The 19,642-nt window shown below is 42.5% G+C and overlaps 2 protein-coding genes across 3 annotated transcripts; one reads left to right on the forward strand and one right to left on the reverse strand.

Annotated features, from left to right (window-relative positions):
• Window positions 1-115: 115 nt before the first annotated feature.
• On the reverse strand, window positions 116-2,895 carry ybey (ybeY metalloendoribonuclease). Of its 2 annotated transcripts, XM_054615916.1 has the most exons (4): window positions 2,281-2,895; window positions 1,912-2,043; window positions 1,539-1,607; window positions 116-330 (listed from the first exon to the last, which is right to left on the reverse strand). In XM_054615916.1, the coding sequence occupies exons 1-4, from the start codon at window positions 2,488-2,490 to the stop codon at window positions 235-237; spliced, it is 507 nt and encodes a 168-aa protein (XP_054471891.1). In that variant the 5' UTR covers window positions 2,491-2,895; the 3' UTR covers window positions 116-234. The 2 variants fall into 2 exon arrangements, with proteins under 2 accessions (XP_054471891.1, XP_054471892.1); XM_054615917.1 differs by lacking the exon at window positions 1,539-1,607 and having other exon boundaries at window positions 2,281-2,503.
• A 52-nt stretch (window positions 2,896-2,947) lies between these two features.
• On the forward strand, window positions 2,948-19,464 carry mcm3ap (minichromosome maintenance complex component 3 associated protein). The gene is made up of 29 exons (XM_054615913.1): window positions 2,948-3,024; window positions 3,288-4,859; window positions 5,326-5,573; window positions 5,997-6,078; window positions 6,200-6,353; window positions 6,491-6,684; window positions 6,921-7,060; window positions 7,345-7,542; window positions 7,899-8,167; window positions 8,398-8,560; window positions 9,370-9,527; window positions 10,388-10,611; window positions 11,140-11,387; window positions 12,397-12,497; window positions 12,664-12,786; window positions 13,166-13,279; window positions 13,459-13,611; window positions 14,500-14,697; window positions 14,790-14,858; window positions 14,939-15,073; window positions 15,232-15,385; window positions 15,563-15,827; window positions 16,122-16,219; window positions 16,719-17,109; window positions 17,293-17,577; window positions 17,700-17,829; window positions 17,979-18,164; window positions 18,318-18,453; window positions 18,936-19,464. The coding sequence occupies exons 2-29, from the start codon at window positions 3,317-3,319 to the stop codon at window positions 19,101-19,103; spliced, it is 6,327 nt and encodes a 2,108-aa protein (XP_054471888.1). The 5' UTR covers window positions 2,948-3,024; window positions 3,288-3,316; the 3' UTR covers window positions 19,104-19,464.
• The last annotated feature ends 178 nt before the right edge of the window (window positions 19,465-19,642 follow it).

Genomic DNA, 19,642 nt, shown 5'->3' on the forward strand with positions numbered 1-19,642 from the left:
ATATTACAGTGAAAGTGCAAAGACTTTTTAATTTGATGTTTAAAACTCTTCAACAACATTGTCGTCCAGTGTTTGAAAGGATATCCACAATCGATCAGCTGTGTACACCTGTCTACTGCCAGGTGATTAAAAGCAGTAGCTGCAGGTTGTGATTGTGTAGAACACAGTCAGGATAGTAAACAACAAAATCAAGCACCGGAGTGAAAATATAAAGTTAGCAGGTATTTGTCACTGTCACCTATCCTGACTGCATTTCTTCATCAGTGGCTCCAGATGTCTCCCTGTGAGTCTGTTGTACTCACTTAGAATGTAGCTTTCCTTCTGCAGCATCTGAAAACAAATGAAAACATGTTAATATATATTTTATTTACAGTGTGAAAAAACATGATTTTATTTAGTATATAACTCATAAAAATGATGTGGTGCAAAAATTCACTTTCAGTCACACCCAAACAGCATTAAAAACAAGTCATTCAATCATAAAGATCAACATTAACGTTGGCTGTGTCTGGGAGTTGAACATGTGTTGCACTTTATATGTTTGATAGATGAAACCTGATTAAACAGAATGCATTTCAGACATGGATAGGAGAAATAGGCTGTGAAAAATGAGACTTCTCGCTAGTAGTTTGCACACATTTTACAGTTAAAGGGCACGTAAACCCACATTTAGAAGAGAAATTTTCTTAATTACTTCCAGCGATATCTGGCCATGCTTTTTCTGTTTGTTTGTTCTGAAATGTCTGCCTTTAAGATATAAAGCTCAATCCTTATTCAACAATTGTTATTTGGTTTTTGGTTCTCTCATCTTTAAGAAATTAAATTTGAATAATATTAAGGCAATATTGCCTTACCAAAAAGTTCCCATTACTCTAGATCAGTGGTTCTCAAATGGGGGTACATGTACCCCTGGGGGTACGTGAAGGCACTCCAGGGGGTATGTGAGATTTAAAAAAAATATATTTAAAATTAGCATCCATTCAAAAATCCTTTAAAAATTGTTATTTAATAAATATTCTATAAAATATAAGTGTAAGTTCATAAACTGAATTTAATGCAACAATGCAATCGTCAGTGTTGACAGTTTAATAAATCAGACACTGATGGCAGAGCGCTTAGTATTACATCTTTTTTTCAACCAAAAATGCTTTGCGCTGGTTAGGGGGTACTTGGCTAAAGAAGTATTTCACAGGGGGTACATCACTGAAAAAAGGTTGAGAACCACTGCTCTAGATGACCCACAGACCTGCTATGATCAACTCTTACTGGAACTGCTTGTATTACCAAAGAAAATGTTCCATAAAAAGGAAAGATAAATATTTCAGAACTAAATTTTCAGTGTCGATTGGAAAAATTAATTCGATTCACCTAAATTGTACTGGGGTGAAGGCAGAAATGTCACAATTGCATTTGGACACATTGAATCTAAATGATTTGCATGGCTACATACAATTCTATAGACGCTTTGTGAGAAATTGTTACATTGTAATATGGTTAAACTGATCCCTTAAATGTGTCGTCGTCGTCCCCCCACAAACCTCAGTCCATTCTTCCTCTGTCTCATGTCTGTAGCCCAGCAGGTGACAGATACCATGAGCTGTGACAACCTTAAACATGAGGCAGAGGAGGCGTAGTTAATTTCAGCTAAAGTCACTGCAAACATAGACAGGACGGTGGAAGCAGCTTAGTTTAAAAATAAAATAAATTATTAAATGTATTGTTCATCATGAAAGAAAATGCCACTGCAAATCTGAACACATGACAGCAGGTGGTAACAAGGTTGAATATGAAAAACAAGTCTGTGAAATAATCAACACACCTGCATTTCTAAGAGGTTTCCAAATTTAAACTTTATCTTAGACAACATCAAACAGGGCGTACAGTGCTGCAGACTGTGATCCAGCTACTCACAGCGAGGGTTCCATGCAGATCTAGGGATTCCTCTTTACACTGCTTCATCACAAACTCGACCCCCAGGAAAATGTCCCCAAGGTTCAGCTCATCTCTATGGAGGGGGCAAGGCAGCTTACCAGGCCTCAGGTCCTTAAAAAAAAAAAAAAAAAAAAAAAAAAAAAAAAAAAAAAAAGGTACAATTTTAACTGTAAATGTTTCAAGAAGTCCATAAAATATCTAATAATTCGTGGTCAACTGTGATGACCCCCTTCCACCAAATTCAAGTTGGTTTCTTCTCACTGAAGGGAGAATATGTAACGTTAGCCCACTGCATACTTTTGAGGAGCAATGCTTTCATATGTCGGCATGTAAGTTAGACATATTTACCTCGTAAAATGGAAATGAGAGGACATCCGTGGGCACATTTTTCTTTCTGTATATTTTATTAATTTGCTGAATCCTGTGGTTATCCACGCAAACGATGCCCAGGTCAAATTTATGGATGCCCAGTATGTGCCTCAGTGTATCAACATCCTTGCGCAGTCTGGCGCGGCGGAGAGGCACCACCTTTTGGAGGTTCCGCAGTACTACTCCCATTTAAAAACCCGGCGTGAACAGAGAAAAAGGGAGCTATTTCAAAAACCCAGACACATAGGTTAATGCTTAAAGCAACCCACTTCCGACGACGGCCAGTAATTCAATTGAACAAATAATTCTGTTGCATTAAGTTTACGATGAGGGTCGGTCAGCTTTGCGTTTGCCGCGAGCGATGTTCAGCCATTCCGGGCAGGCGGAACTCAAGGTGACACCGCAGTAGCAACATGGAGGACCACGAACGGACTATTTACGCTTTCTCTGGGTTGTTTGTATACGACATTACAGTTGGGAGAAGTTAAACATATTCTATTGTCATAAATAAAGTGGCCCCTCGCCCGTTCATTCGAGCAATGAAACGGCCGCAACGTTGGCAGGAACGGAATGGGATTTAGTATCGAGCGGGGACCGAATGAGCTGCCGGACCGGAACCGGATGTGACGACGTTGGTTTGAAGCCATACAGTTCATGTTATGTACCGCTTGAGCTGAGCTGAGCTGAGCTATAAAAACAACATAGCAACACAAACTGTGGGAGGTGAGCTTTTTGTTTTTGTCGTATCGTCAATGCAGTATTTCCTATGATTCTTGGTTGTGTCCATGTACCACTTTTAAGGGCAATGGAACAAACTTAAACAATGTTTGTGTTGTTGGCCCATGCTAGCGGCCGAAACATGTATTGTTGACTTTTACGTGACAAGGTGTTACACTGAAAAAGAGAGGGAATCAGTGTTGCATGTATTTACGCTGCTTGAATGCCTGGATGAGAAACATTTTTTTTTCTCCAACAAATAACCCAAGGATACTAAACATCCGCTAATATCTGCGCCATGAATCCATCCAATCCGTTTGGCAGTCCACAAGGTGGAGCTTTCCAAGCCCCGAGCAACACTATGAAGACTGATTTGTTCCAGCCATTTGGACAGCAAAGTTCTAGCAATCAGCCCCAACCTATGGGCTATTTTCAACCAACCACGTTTGGACAGCCGTCCGTCTTGAATCAGTCCTCGCCTCAGGGAAATACCATCTTTGGACAGACTCCTGCCTTTGGACAGTCGTCTACACAGCCCCCCTCACTGCCTACAATAAGCCAGGCTCCAGCATTTGGACAGCAACCTTTAGGAATGAGTAGCTCAGGCTTTGGTAGCAGCTCTGCACCAGCTTTTGGACAGACTAGTGAACCCACCCAAAGTTCAGTATTTGGCCAGACACCTTCGTTTGGGCAGCCGTCAGCGTTCGGGCAGGCTCCAGGTTTTGGCCAGCAACCCCCGGGATTTGTCAAACAGCCACCAGGATATGGCCAACAGCCCTCTGGGTTTGGGACTTCCCAGATGACTTCTGTTTCTACCACTGCTTTAGGGCAACCTCAGCCACCCGGTTTTGGACAGTCTATGTTTGGACAGCCATCATCTACCGCTGTCACCACCGGTGTATTTGGCACAGCTCCCAGTGCGACCCAGAGCAGAGGCTTTGGGTCATCCAATTACAATTTCAAGCCGGCCAATGAGGCACTGTTCAAACCCATCTTCAATGCCAGCCCCGAGCCGGCTAACCCTCAAACTACTGCAATGTCCAGCTCACCTTTTGGCAGCAGTGGGTCCCAGACAAGCTCCATCACCATGGGTACCAGCAGCACCACCACCACTGGCTTCTCTCTGTCAACTGGGGCTACGTCTGGGCAGCTGGGCTTCAGCTTCTCACAGCCGGCTGCAGCCCCCTCTATCACTGCTCAAACCAATACACTAACAGCTGGCAATAGCAGTATACCTTCCAACACGCTGCAGTTCACCTTTTCCCAGCCAGCGGCCCCCTCCAGCTCCAGCACTAAGGGATCTACCACTGAGCCCACCACCCCATCGTCTTTCAGCTTTTCAGCCAAAGAACTCCAGCCCCAGGCCAGAACTCTTTTTGGCGGAATCAATGTTGGTCAGCCCTCAGCTTTTGGTGACACCAAAGCTAAAGCAGAGGCTAGTACACAGGAGAAAGGGAGCATTCCGGAGCGCCTAGGAGAGACAAGTGTATTTGCACGACTTGGTAAAGGCACCAAGCGAAAGGATGATCCAGCGGTCCCCAGCGCTGTCCCAGAGAAGCCCGCCACAGGAGAGGAGGAGGAGGATGCTCTAGCAGAAGCAGATGCACCAAGACATCCTTCAAAGAGGCCCCTGATGAGGTCCCGCCGCCCACCAGCAGGCTTATTCGGTAGGGCATTAAGTGGTCTTCGTAAAGAGGCCACAAAAGACACCGATCAGCCAGCAACAAAGTGGGAGGAAACAGAGAGGGAAGACGTTCAATCTCAGGGGGATGACGTACCTCCTACACCTCCCACAGCAGAACCACTGACCAGGGATTTGCCAGAAAAAGCTGAAGAGTCAGGTGAGACATACAACTAATAAATACTGTGTATTACCTGCATTTTCTATCAAGGTGTCTATGAATTTCTGAAACCTATCTGCACTATAAAAGGCAACTCTGCATGATTTAAAAAAAAAAAACATTAAACACTTTTGGTTGCCTGAACAATTGTGAAATTTTATTTTTGACCAAATTTTTTTTCTAGTTGCAAATTGTCCACACCTGTTTGAAATCTTACACTTTGCCTTAAAATTAGTAGGAATAATAATCTGTGATATTCATGAATTTTAAAAAAAATCATAAAAGTTATTATTGTTTTTAAAGATACTGTGAACATCTCAATAGTGTTTGGTTTTTGATTAAACACAGAAACCCTGTCAGTAATCTTAATCATGCTGAATTTCAATTACATATCTTCATGAATTAAAATAGTGAAATGCATTATTAGAATATGCTCATCCTGTTGTCTGTCCATAACCCTCTCTAGACTCAGCAAACGCCCCAGTCTCTAACCTTGGCATCACAACCCCTGTGAGGCGTGGCGTACGCAGGGAGAGCTCAGAGAGCCTGGGTGGCATGTCTCCCACCGACTGCACCATCATCCACTGCAGGAATGTGCCTCCAAACCTCAACAGGAAGGACGTGATGGAGAAGCACTTTGGTCGTTTCGGCAGAGTCCGTAAGGTCATCTGCCGGTCTGGCAAGAACATGGCAACGGTGCACTTTGATGACCATGTGAGTTAACTCTATGCTAGTTACCCTTTGTAAAGCAAGTTTAACATACTTTGGCTATTTGGAGTTTCCTGGCTTCACCAAATCTGGCAGTTAATGATAACCATTCTCCAGGCCGTGTCCCTTACTAGCTTAGTATTTTCAGCTCACTTCATTTACTACAGTAACTTTTCTTCATTATTCATAGTGTCCACTAGCTACCTTCTATTTCCTGTTCTTTGTGGTCAGAGTGGAGCGTTCATTTTATTTCAAGTTGCTTGGTCTTTCTTTTTCTCCTTGCTGATTTAGTCCGTGGCATCACTTACCTTTTCAACTGAGCTCGGTCCATTTAACGCCGGGGACAACACCAACAGTTAGCTAGCTTAGCCGCTAATCATGATGTATATGTTTCTTATTTTAATTCTGTCACTTTTGACTCTCTTTCAGGCATCAGCGGCAAAGGCAAAGAAGAAAGGAAAACTCCTCCATAGACATGAGCTCCTTCTCTTGTGGCAGAAAAAGAAGCAGAGTAAATATATTACCGTGAAAGTTGAATGTATATAGAAATACTTTGTGATGTAAAGAGTCCTGAGCAGTTTGTTTTTTTTTAAATTTAAATTTAGTCACTATATTGTTTTTTTGTGCTTTAGGTCCAGAGGACAAAGGGAGCAGACCTGCAGCAGGAAAGGAGAAGGCAGAGGGAGGAAGTCAAGAGGACACAGAGTCCAAGTCTGCTTCCTCCCCACTCAGAAAACCTGCGCTCAGAGGTCCTGCAATGAGCAGTTTGATGGCCTTCAGCCGCAGGTACGCTTATACCCTCGCATCTGTATAAATTGTAATGCCTTCATCAAACAGGCCTGGACCAATAGCCTACACTAAAAATAGTTGGAAAAGTTACTGTGCTGCTCTGACCGTCTTTTATGTGTCTTTTCGTGTATCAGTTCTCCAGTTAAGAAGTCGTCTTTAGCAAAGGCTCTGCAGTTTGACACTGAACCCCAGAGAGAGAGCCGCACAGAGGCCCAAAGCTCGGAGCGCCCAGTCCCCTCCTCCCTCCTCCACCTCATCGGCCAGATGGCTGAGACCGCTGAGGACAAGTTCCGCCTCCTGGAGCAGAGAGACAAGATCCTGCGTCAAGGTTAAGCAACGACTCTCACACCAATCTATTGCAGCCATTAAAGGGATAGTTTGGATGTATGAGGTACTTATTCATAGTAAGTGTATTACCTACATTAGATGATGAACAGAACGCCACCAGTTTGGATAGACAGACAGACCTCATACCACCCCACTCTAGAACATCTAAACTATACCTTTTAACATGTCTAAAAATATGAAGGACATTCTAACTGAGTGCATAATCTGTTCACACAGGTCGGCCCAAGAGGACGGACCTGGACCTGTCTAAGGTTTTTGTGGGGACATGTCCTGACATGTGTCCAGAGAAGGAGAGGTACATGAGGGAAACAAGGAAACAGCTGAGCGTTTTCGAGTTCATCCAAGATTCTGAGATGGTAACGTCCTTAATGTTTATGTTCAACATTCAGAAGGAGGAATATAGGCTTTTTCTTAGTTTTCGATATTTACGTTTTTTTATAGTTCCATTTATTGGTTTATTTCGTTTATCGGCATAATAAGTTTATTGGGGGAATAAGATGAAATTTCAGGCATGTTCCAGGAATATTGAATATAATGAAAGAAAATGTTCTGCAAGTGGGAGCTCCTAAGTACGTCAGAGACTGGAGGGAGGTACTATGTAGACAAAAAAATGAAACTGTAACCTCATGTCCTCGACTAGGTGGACCCCTCAGCAGCCATCAAGGAATACAGTCGCTCATCAGCGGACCAGGAGGAGCCCCTGCCCCATGAGTTGCGCCCCCTGCCTGTGCTCAGCATGACCATGGACTATCTGGTTACTCAGATCATGGACCAGGGCCATGAAAACTACCGGGACTGGTATGACTTTGTCTGGAACAGGACCCGCGGCATCCGCAAGGTAATGGCCCACTTCAAATGTCCTTATTACTTAAGGATTTTTACATTTTTTGAAATCACAATGCAATTGTTGCAGACGTGAGTTTTATTGAGAAAATATTGTTGTTACAACTGCAAGACAATTAAATTACTGCTTTAGAAAAAAAGCTTTACGTTCTATGTTTAATTAGCTCAAGACGCACCTCTGGTTTTTGGTGCTGCGGATCATGTTTGAACACCAATTTTTCCAACTATCTGAACTCTGAATACTTCCCATCCCACTTTCTGGGTCCAGTCGTGATTTGGCAGCAGGGGCAGACCTAACAAGATGTAACACATGTTTTGGGGACTGATTTCTTCCCTCTCTCACACCCGTAGGACATCACCCAGCAGCACCTGTGCTGCCCGCTCACGGTGTCGCTGATTGAGAAGTGTACACGCTTCCACGTGCACTGTGCTCACCACCTCTGTGAGGAGAATTTGTCAGCTTTTGACGCCAAGATCAATAACGAGAACATGACAAAGTGCCTCCAGAGTCTCAAAGAAATGTACCAGGACCTTGCCATGCGCAACATCTACTGCCCCCTGGAGGCAGAGTTTCGCCAGTACAACGTGCTGCTGAAACTCAACGACGGTGACATCCTACGGTCAGTCCATGGAAACACAAATGATTAGAAATGCTGGTGAAATGTCATTCAATTAATTGTAAAGAACATGTATATTACTTTTCTGTCTTTTTCAGTTAAAAAGCACTTCGAAATTATTTTATTCATCTTCTTCATCATGTTTTGGGGAATGTTTGTTTGCATTCACTGCATTTTGTGCCTCACCTCACCCCATAAGTTAAAGAAATACTTCCTCACCCTTGTCCACACAGTGATGTTCAGCAATTCCGCGACGAGGTGCGTAACTCCCCCGAGGTGAAGTTGGCCGTGCAGGCATTCACTGCAGTCAACAGCAACAACTTTGTGCGCTTCTTCAAGCTGGTCAAAGGAGCCTCCTACCTCGCCAGCTGCCTCCTACACAGATACTTCAATCAGGTCAGAAACAGTTTCCTGCATTCATTTATGAAACTGAGAAGCACCTATAAACATAACTAGAAAATTCCATTTGTGCCATGTTTTTGGGAATACAATTGTAAATCAGGTTTTGAATGATAAATGGGCAAACCCCTCAGTAAAAACCTTCAGAAAATAGAAAGGAATGAAACTGGAAAGTTTGGTGTATGTAAGTTCTACTGAAGTAAAGTTTTCTGAAAAGAAAAAAAACATCATTTTGAGAAAAAGATATGTATTGTAAAATAAATTGCACTACAGGTGAATGAGGTAAACAATTTTTTTTTTTTATAGATTATCATGGAATTTGTTGATAACATACATTATTCTGTCTTTCAAGTCTTATGAAATTGGTTGGTTTAACATGCAAATGAGGCATTATCTTATAATAACCTTTAGGGTATTTAGGGAAAATCTAAAGATACAAACAGACAAAGTAGTAAAATGAACTTGTAAATGCTTATTTGGATGCTTTCTTTACACTAGTCTGACAGGTAAGGAAGCAAAATAGCCCAAACTCATAAAATCACATGGGGGATTCTAACTGCTGACATTAAAGTAGTAGATGCATTTAATGTTTGGAAATGTTGCCGTTCCAGGGAGAAGTTTATGTTGTTTAATATTTCTGTTCTCTCTCTGTCTCTCTGTGTGTGTGTGTGTGTGTGTGTGTGTGTGTGTGTGTGTGTGTGTGTGTGTGTGTGTGTGTGTGTGTGTGTGTGTGTGTGTGTGTGTGTGTGTGTGTGTGTGTGTGTGTGTGTGTGTGTGTGTGTGTGTGTGTGTGTGTGTGTATACAGGTTAGAGCTAAAGCCTTGAATATCTTGAACATTGCCCACACCGTGGGTCCAAGATCGACTGCGTTTCCACTTGAGGACATAGTTCGGATGTTAATGTTCCGCAACACTGAAGAGGCTTCTGACTTCATCCAGCAGTACGGCCTCAACGTCAACGATGGGTGAGGGTCTACTGGTGGTCTGATTGATGTTTGAGCGGTCAAATTTGATAAAAAAGTTTTGGAATAAATGTAACTGGACAACACCTGATTGCAAACCCAGAATAATATATCTATCCTAGAGAATTCTGTGCCTCAGAGTTATGTAGTTGGAGCAATATTGTAAATAAGTTCATAGAAGGCCACATGGTGGTGCTAGTGGTTCTTTCTGCACGCTTTAATGACATTTATTGAAGTTGTTTTTAACACCTGTACGCGTCCCTTTTAAAAAAAGTTGCACTGACAAACAAACTGCCATGGCATTATATGCTAGTTAAATCTTTTAACCAACATGAGTCGTGATCATCACTACCATATATGAATTCATTTTCAGAATTCTAACCCTTTAAATGCGTGTTTGTTTCCATAATAATAAACTGTTATTATTTAATTAAAACAATTTAACACATCTTGAACTATTTTCTCTATACTAAGTGCTAGCATGTATTTGCCCCATAGGGCAAACATGAGAAAATGGGTCAATCTCGTGGGAAATAGTAAAAATGACAATTTTGAAGCCAGGGCGAATGCTTGATACAAAAGAATACATGATTTTATCCTGTAATGGCATTGGGATCAAAAATGTTGGTTTCAATTGCAACATTTTTTTGTCCTTAAGGGTCTGTTTTGTTTTTTTACAAAGTTTATTATAGACTTATTATAAGAAGCTGAAGTTGAACTTCCAGACTTAGAAAATCTATATCGATATGCATTAACGCAGACAGAATTATAGAAAAATTAAGAAGACAAAAATGTCCCCAGTGGTGGTTAAGGGTTAAGATATAGTAACGTATATTAATATGTTCAATTAACATTGTTCACAGTGTGGTAGAGCTGAGTCGGATAGCCTTTCAGGACCCAGAGCTGCCTCTGTCCCAGAAGAAGTCCGAGGTCATCCTTGCAAAGAAAACAGTGTTGATCGGAGAGGTGGTGAATGGAGGCTCCCTCCCCAACCCTCTCCAGCACACCCCTGTCTGCAGCTTTGACTCCCAGAACAGGTACCGCGGTGACGGCCCTCTGGCTGAGCCCACTCCAAGCCAGTTTAAAGGTAAATGCTCTTTATTTAAAGTCTTTATTTCTCCAGTTACAGTACAGCATTGTTTGTATGCAGAGCTGGGGAAAAAAAATGTGTCAGTTCTATTTTATGCTGCATTGTAGAGCTACTGGAATGTGTTTTTTTCTGAGGAATAAAACACTTCACTTCTATAGTGTCAGGGCAACTAAGACATAAGCAGTGTTAGGAGGGTTACTTTTGAAATGTAATAGGTTACAGATTATTAATGACCCTGTTAAAATGTAATAAGTTATGTAGCTAACGTTTGACATGTGATTTATGTTAAGAATATATTCTGATGTTACCCCATTGTAATCAGCAACATTTTGATTGGTAACTGTAATTAAACTACATGCTTTTTCTCAGTAACTGTAGTTGGTTACAATTACATTTATTTTATAATTGATTTACATAACTCAGTTCCATGTTACTAATTACTCCTCAACACTGGAAATAAGTATGTTATCTTATCACATCGCTAACAAGGTCAGTCTCATAAATAATGTTTCTTAATTGTCTTAGTCATTGCGGCCAGGGCGGAGGTTAAGGTACCACCCGGCGTTGAGTTGCTGTCACAGGTCGTTCCAGACACGCCGGCTGCGTTCGGGTTGCCTCATGCTGTTGCTGATGAGACGGGAGAGCCCAGTGATCAGTATGACCGCTCCGCCCTCCCAGCAGACGCCCAGCAGCTGTTCCAGCCGATACCTCATCCTCAGCCTGTCAAACCTCCGTCACCTCCACCCAAACCTCAGCCGGTGTACAGCAATGAGGTGGGCAAGATCTCTCAACTTTTTATCCCTGACCTCATAAGATGTCCCACCTGGTGTCTTGTAAATTTGGTGATGGAGAATTAGTGGTGGGAGGAAACTAAGTACATTTACTAGGTACACGAGGCTCCTAAACTTGAGATTTTCATTTTTATTATTCTTTAAACTTCTACTCAACTTCTTGTCAGAGGAGTAGAAGTATAAACCCCTTACTCCACTACCTGTTTCTGACACCTGTAGGTATTTTGCAGAGCAGCTCCAACATTAAAGTGCTGCTTACACATGAATGCATCTGCAATAACAGTTAAACATATTATGAGACTCTACAAAGCAGCCTTTCTAAAGACATTTTGCTGACTTGTAATCAGGGCTTTTAAGAGGTATTGTTACTTTACTCAAGTTACAGAACTGAATAATTCTTCCACCACTGTGTAGTAATTTGTTATTATTTAAACTGTATTAAATGACCGTATCTGCCTTTTGAAACCTGAAAATGCTTACCTGGCATTATAAACACCAAATGCCAATTGCTATACATCTTTTCAGGTTGAGTCTGAAATCAAAATATAATAAGAGTGGAAACTATCGCTATCCATTTTTGTCATATTTTCTTGCAAAAATGCCAAAAATTCCCCGGTTTCAGCTTCTCAATTGATGGAGTAGGCTGCTCTTTGTTTTATATGATTTTTAAATAGATCTTTTTTTGGTGTTGGACTGACAAAACAAGCAATCTGAATATGGCACCATGGACTTTAACAGATGTTCAGATGGGCATTTTAAACTATTATCTGACATTTCATAGACCAAACAATTAATGTAGAAAAAAAAAATAATGAAAATAAACATAAATTGCAATTAGTTGCAGCCCTAAATGTAACCCAAAAATATCCCCAAAAAGTTAAAAAGAGCAGAGTCTGTATTTTTTACAGCTCATTTAAGCACTGAACTGGCTGTAGTTTAGTTTTAGTATGTGTATGACAGTAATTGTACTGTTTTTGTTTCCCCCCTGTAGGACATCATGGCTGAACTAGACTGTGTGATTGAGGAGGTGATTGGAGCAGCAGTGAGGGAGGTAGCGGAAGCTGGTGCAAGCTATGCCACAACAGCTCTTGCGTAAGTTCAGTTATTAACTAATCGAGCTCTGATTTTAACCATGTCTTGCCTTTACTTCACTTCGTTACTTACTTCACTTCCTTACAGTTAAGATCCGACCCCCCCTTAGATGTGTTTTCTTTATTTATATGACTAACTCCCTGTGCTGTTGTCTTTGCTTCTGCAGGGAGAGCGGTGTGCAGGTGGAGTCGCTGGTGAGTGAGGTGTTGGTACAGATGCTGCAAGAGATGTCCTCCACCGAGATCCAGCTGGAACAGGAGCGTGTCGCTGACGAGAAACGCAAGGCCAGGTTTGTCTACTGAGTGTTGAGGGCAGCCTGTTGACTTAAAACACACTGTGTTTTATCAATACACAAAATAGAAAGAGAGCAGGCACTTCTACTCTTACGCAAAACACAGGACACAAAATAATATTTTGTAAATTGTGAGTAGATTTAATTTCACAGCATATGACCAGGTTTAAAATAGGTAAGATATACTTAAGTGGGGGAAAAAAATCAAAGGTGCAAAAAATGGCAGGGAAGCAACTTCTGTTCCATTTTTCTTCAGGACCAATCATTTTAATCAGTCATCACAGTCACCTGTTTTGCCATTTTCCAGCGACTATCAATGTAGCTTTATTGGCCACAGCTCATCCTCATTTCCTTTTTCCATGTCCGTCGGTGCCAGGAGGAGGCAGGAGCACGAGGCCTTCCTGGTTCAGTTCAGCTTCTCTTACTGCAAAGAGCTCATCTACGAAGTTTTAGATGAGACCATCAAGGAGACGGCCACCTCTGAGATCCAGTAAGGCTTAAAAACTCAACCAGATTCTAATGTGGTCTGATGTGAAGTTACATGATTAACAAGACTACCTAGAATAATCATAATGTGCTCGCATTAAAGAGGAATATCATGATGTTTGTTGTCTTCCAGTGGCACACTTTCACTGTATTTAAATTTTCACCTTTTCCCCCATTTTTCAGAAAGGCAGTGAAAGAGAAAAAGAACTGTTTAGCTAAATGCACGGAGCAAGTCTGTACCAGTCTAGTTGAGGAGACTTTGAATGCAGACATTGCTCTGTTGGTTGAAGACCTCCTTGAAGCTGAGCTGCAACGCATCCACAAGTATATCAAAAGGTAAGACACTGAGAAATATTCAGACCATCATGTAAATCTCAGCACTGCAATGAAACCCACGGTTATTCTGCCTAGGCTGAATTATTCAATAACAGGCCAACATCAAACTGACACACTAGTATACAGTTCTCACGCTGGCTGAATAAAAATTGGAGTTTGGATGTATGAGGTACTCATACATAGTCAATATATTACCCACACTAGATGGCAGTAGGCACGTCCCCACTTTGAAGAGGCAGACAGGAGCACCTGCAGCAAAACGTATTTGAGACACTTAAAAGAAAGGCTCACCTATTAATAAAAAAAACAAAAACAAAAAAACTATCAATTTAAGTGCAGGCTATATTTAGAATATTTTCACAGCTTTATCTTGAAGTCAAATAACCCTTTCCGACCAGGAACTGCTGCCTTTTATATACTGTATACTCTCAAATCTACCAGACTTGAATTCCAACAGTAATTTAACCTAGCAGAACACATGAGCTGCTGGTCTGACGCTGCCTCGGTCAGTTGTTTGTTGTGTTATTTTGTGATTTTAGTGAATCCAAACCAACCCTTTTAAAACACCAAAGTCACGCAATAACACAAAAAAACAACCAACCAGAGAAGCGGTAGACCAGCAACTCCCATGTTCTGCAAGGTTAAATTACTGTTTTTGTCAAAGGAGTGTCGTGGCTTTTAAAGAGAGTCGGAAAGGGCTGTCTGATGACAAGGTAAACCAAAGACAATATTCTACAATAAAGCTGAATCTTTTTTTTTTAGGTGAGCCTTTCTTTCACATGTTAAAAATAAGTTTCGCTACTGCCTCCTTCCAGAGAAGTACATTGCTTTGCTCCTCTGCTGGTTTATTATCTGTTTCATCTTTTCTTCTCTCATCCGTACAACCAGGTGGCGTGATGTGGTAGCAGTGCGTCGGCAGCTGAAGAGACAGATGAGAGGATTCCCTGCCGCTCCTTGCTGTGTGGACCCCCGATTCAAACTGAAGGCTCTGGCTCCCAGCGCCCCTGCACAGCCCTCCATGGCAGATCTGGCCCGTGGTCTGGTCAACCTTGGAAACGCCGGCACCCTGGCCCTCTCCAGCACCAGGTATGTTCTTCTCCAAGTAAGTTGTTTTCCAACTGTGTCTTACAATTATATATGTATATATGACATGTATGTTTTTTGTTTTTTTCATTAAGATTGTTGAAAATGAGAGAAGAAGCAATCCACCAGATGAGAGTCCACTACTATTACCAGCAGCTGCTCGAGTAAGTCATGAGTATGTTTATTCAGTTAGTGGTCCACATCGTGAAAGCAGCATTTGACCTTTTTTTGGCGTTTCTCTCAGTGAGAGATTGTGGGAGCCACTCGACCTGCCAGCACTGGTGACAGAAAATATCCCCAACCCACCTGACCGAATATTCTGGAAAGCTGTTCTCCTCCTACCTAGCGACCACGAGAGCGTAGCCAGCCTGGCAGACAGGTAAGCAGCAGCACTTCAATAGGACAGAAGGTCACCGACAGTAACGGCAGTGGTGTCAGGTGGATCTTAAAGGTTTCATTGAATTTCTTCTCATTGAAGGCCCCGCGTGTTCACTGAACCTTTCATTGAGTGTGTCCTCACCTGTCTGTTGTCCTCAGGATCCTGTCAGACTGGCTGGAGGTGAAGCTCGGTGGCGGCAAAGGGTCAGAGGAGAGGGAGGAGCAGCTAGAAGGTACACTGCAGACCCTCTGTGTCACCAACACACTCCAGGATAAAGGACAACGCACTCACAAGGTCCACATCAGCATCAAGGTAGACTGCAGCTTACACTGACGAATTCAGTCAAATGCAAAACAAAGAGATCAACAACAAGTCTGCTAATTGTACTTGATTTATTCTCATTTATACACAAAAAAAGACTATATGGTGTACCTTGGCACTGTGTAACTTGGGTTTTTCTGACCTGTCTTCTTGGTGGTGTGTCCCCAGACGTCCCGAGGCCCTCTTTCCGAAGACAGCCTGTCCAAAACGGAGGAGTGCTGTGAGCTCCAGGGTACAGGAGCTCTGATGGTGTTGCTCCCCGCCATGCCCATCATTGAGCCCGGGCACGACGAGCAGGATATTCCTCTGCTGTCGGCTCTGCTTCAGCTCAAACAGCTACAGCAAGCCAGCGCCTGGCACTGCCCGCTGCCTCTGGCCATTCTGGTGCCAGGGCCTGAGTGTGGCACTGGGGATACGCAGAAACTCGAAGAAGGTGAGTAATAACACTAATAATGAAATAAATAGAAAAATTGTACATTGGTAATTTTGGGATTGTACTGATTTGTGATTTTAATGCAATAAAAGTAAAACAAGACATTTAGTTTATGGATGGTATACTCAAAAATTAAAGTAATGGTCACTAGTACAAACACAAACTGGGATATTCAAATAGCTATTGATGAAATTAAGGTGATTGCAAGTTATGTTGTATGTCAAGCAGTAATAAAGGAACAGTAGCTGAATTAATCTGGACAAAACGCTGAACTCTTCCTCTCATGTCCCTCAGCCCTGATGCTGCAAACACTGGTTCAGGAGGGCCTGATATCGGAGTACACATTCTTCTTCATACCAGAGACCACAAGTGACCTAGAGGGATCCAAGCAGGTATTACACATACACATGCATAAAAGACTAACAGAAAAACACCTTTCTTTTGGATTTATTGTCTTTTTAACGTTTTTTTTTTATTCATGGACCTTCCCTTTCTGGTATTTGATAGTGATGTTGTGTTAAGGTTAAAGTGGAATAACTTAAATCTGCAGCTCCCCTCAGCTCATTTTTTCAGCTGTCCTAAATAGTCATAGTGGAAAGTTTAGCAGCTTAAAAGCCAGACATTTTCCTCAGGGATTGTTTGCACCAAAACAGAGTTAACAGTGAATATTTAACAAATAAACAAACTACAAATGAAATGTTTCTCTGAACTTGATGTTTGTGAGTATGATTACCAACCATATCAACTCCAAAGCAAGTAGACCCACATTGTGAGGGGTCCTAAGCCAAAAAAGGGTTAAAAATCCCTGACATAGATTGTTTAATAGTTTCCAAACATTTCCTCAAAGTCTTCTCCAACTTCTCTCCCCCCTGTCCTGTTGTCTGCCTCTAGCTAAGCCAGGCTACACGTTGGCTGCTGGCCCGTGCTCCCCCACCCTTCCCGCTCTCCTGCCAGACCCTGGTGCAGCTCGTAGAGGCCAGTTTGAGTCGTGAGTTCAGCCCCAGAGTTTACGCTCACCGCCAGGACCGGGTTGCTGCTCGTCTTCCCTCCCAGGACCCCGTGCCTGTCATCGAGCTGTACAACGCCGTCGTGGCTCACATCGCTGACAAAGTGTCTTCCCAAGATCTCAGCCGACTCTCTTGGCCGCCAGGAGAGTTCTGCTTGCATGTTACCCGTGACTTTGTCCCTCATCTGGGTTGGAACTCTGCCCTGCACCTGGACTGGTTACGCAAAGTCATCCTCAGCCTGCAGCTGCCACAGTGGGAGCAGCTATCTGCTACAGGTCAGTAGCTGAGATGTTAATTTTGCTATTTATTACTGCAGATTTTCTATTAATTCTTCCATCACCGTGCAAAATCCTCTTTGAGTACAAAAGAAACGGAGAGATGTGAACAAGAGACCAATAATCCCTGTATTATTCTTCACCCTCCTTCACTTCTTTAATTATCCCTCCCTTTCTCTCTAGATTCGTGGTCTGAGCTCTGCTCCTCCATCTTTCGCTACGCCACTCAGATACCAGTCTCGCGACACAGTCAGCCTCTTCTAATGTCACGACTGGAAAACCTTCTGGAAAGGGTCAGGCTCGGAGGCCACCATACACGAACCCCCGCATCCAAGGTGGCCACGAGCAACTGGGACGACCAGGATACGTGTCCAGCCTTCAGTCAGATTCCTTGGGACGACGTGCTAGTGATTTGCATAGACCACAAACTGAAAGACTGGCAGATCCCCGGACCACCTGTCTGCGAAGGTGAGGACATTCTCTGGGATAGATGTTGTACTGTCATTTAGAATAAGAACCAATGCGCCTGTTCTATATGAAACTGATGATGCATGACGTTATGTGATTATTTGTTTGTTTTATTGTTTAAGATGCCATGACGGATGATGGGGAGATCCTGGTTTACCTCCCCACTAAGTCACTGAAGGGTTTCCAGCCACCTGAGGAATGGACCCAGGGAATCAGACAAACCCACCGAGAGAAGCAGCAAGAGAGAGAAGGGTAAGAAAGTTCAGAACGCCATCAAAAATGTGTCATCAGTCTTATAAATGTTGACATTAAAACAGATGGAAAGAATACATAACCAAGTAGAAGTCACAATCACAGTACTCCTCCTTTGCTCTCTCCTTGACTCTATCCTCCATCCTCAGTGCGGGTGCTGCTGCTTGTGCCACGCCCAGCAGTCTGTCACTCAGACAGAGGTTGTTCAACAGTCTGGTCGAGCCTCTCGAGGCCCCGACAGCACCGCTGGACATCACGTACACTCCCACATCACAAGAGCTACTGACCCACAAATACCTCCAGAGCTTGGAGGAGGAGAAGGCTGAAAGCAAAAGGTACAGCTGCAGCACTTCTGTTGAAAGTTTCTTTGCTCACATCAAGAATAAAATATGAATAACCTCATCAAAAAGAGACAAAAAGGTTAAACTGTTAGCCAAAAAAGAATCTGCAATTTGTGTGTCATGTCTAACTCAGATTTCTGTCCACAGGTGCATGGATCAGCTGCAGCGTTGGATGGATGGTGACCCCTTGGACCACTTGTCGACACCGCTTTTCATTCCATCCTCCACTCTGTTATCGATGTCCACAACCATAATGCATGCACCCACAGCCGCTCTCACACAGGTATGACATGTCCCCTCACATCACTCAGCCATCCCGGGACAAGTTATGTCCTTTTTCTAACATGATATGATATGATATGATATGAACTTTATTCGTCAGCTGGTGCTGAAATTTGTCTTGCGACCCAGCAGCCGTTGCATGTTTAAACAAAAAACATGAATTACACACATTGACATGACACATTGAAACACAACAAATTTACATACATGGGTACAGATAGTCGAGAGCACATTGTCCACCACTTCGCCTATCTCCGGTTTAGCATCACAGTCGATTGATGGACAAAATACTTTTTTAGTCTAACCTTCTTGAAAAGTGGTACCTCGTAACAGCCATTCTTGGCGATAGGAATATTGTTGGCGTCTTAGATAATAGTGTCTTATACGTGGCTGCAAATGATAAGAGATCATCAACCAAATTATTCCAAATGGTGCTATCACAAATTGCAGTAATCCTGCATTTTCCTTGTTTTGACTTTCCAGGAGCCAGAGCCTGATGACCTGTCGGACAAATCAGTCCGGCCTAAAACAACGCCTGTGTCTATGGCATGGAGACTGAAGGATCTAGAGCGACAGATTTTGGCGAGCCATGAGGAAGAATTGGCCTGCAGACTGAAGCTGAGTGGTCTGCTGAGCATTGTTGATGACTGATGAACTTTTAAAGGAAACTCAATTCAAATGACTGCCGCTATGCAAATATTTGAAAACTGAGTACAAAAAAAGCTTCTGCCTGTGGCGAGAGACTATTTTTTTTATTATTTGCTGAGCTCATGGCATACTGAGTTCACTATTTTGTCTGTACAGTGTCAATCATATAGGTTTTTGCATAAACCTGATGAGATGCTTTTTCTCAAAGGGTGTAAAAATCTCTGGAAAGGCTGCTCTTCTTCTTTCCTGTCTTTAACACACAATTAAGTACTTGGATTGTATTTGTATAACAAATTCATATAATGTCTTCTGTGTTGTTTGAACAAGTTTTTGTATTGAGTTATGAAATTGTCTAAAAGCTGAATAAAAGTGTAGTTTTTCAATTGAATTTCCCGTTAAGCACTGTTGTCATTTAATCATTTAACAGGCTCAATCATTGGATCATATTAATCAATATGTAAGCACATGTGTAGCGTTGGTCGTAGGAGCGCTCTGATTGGTGGACCTCGCGGCAGATCCACCTATTTCTCCGCCCAACTTGT

The sequence above is a fragment of the Anoplopoma fimbria genome, chromosome 16 (assembly GCF_027596085.1).
Source record: "Anoplopoma fimbria isolate UVic2021 breed Golden Eagle Sablefish chromosome 16, Afim_UVic_2022, whole genome shotgun sequence".
NCBI classification, from domain to species: Eukaryota; Metazoa; Chordata; class Actinopteri; order Perciformes; family Anoplopomatidae; genus Anoplopoma; species Anoplopoma fimbria.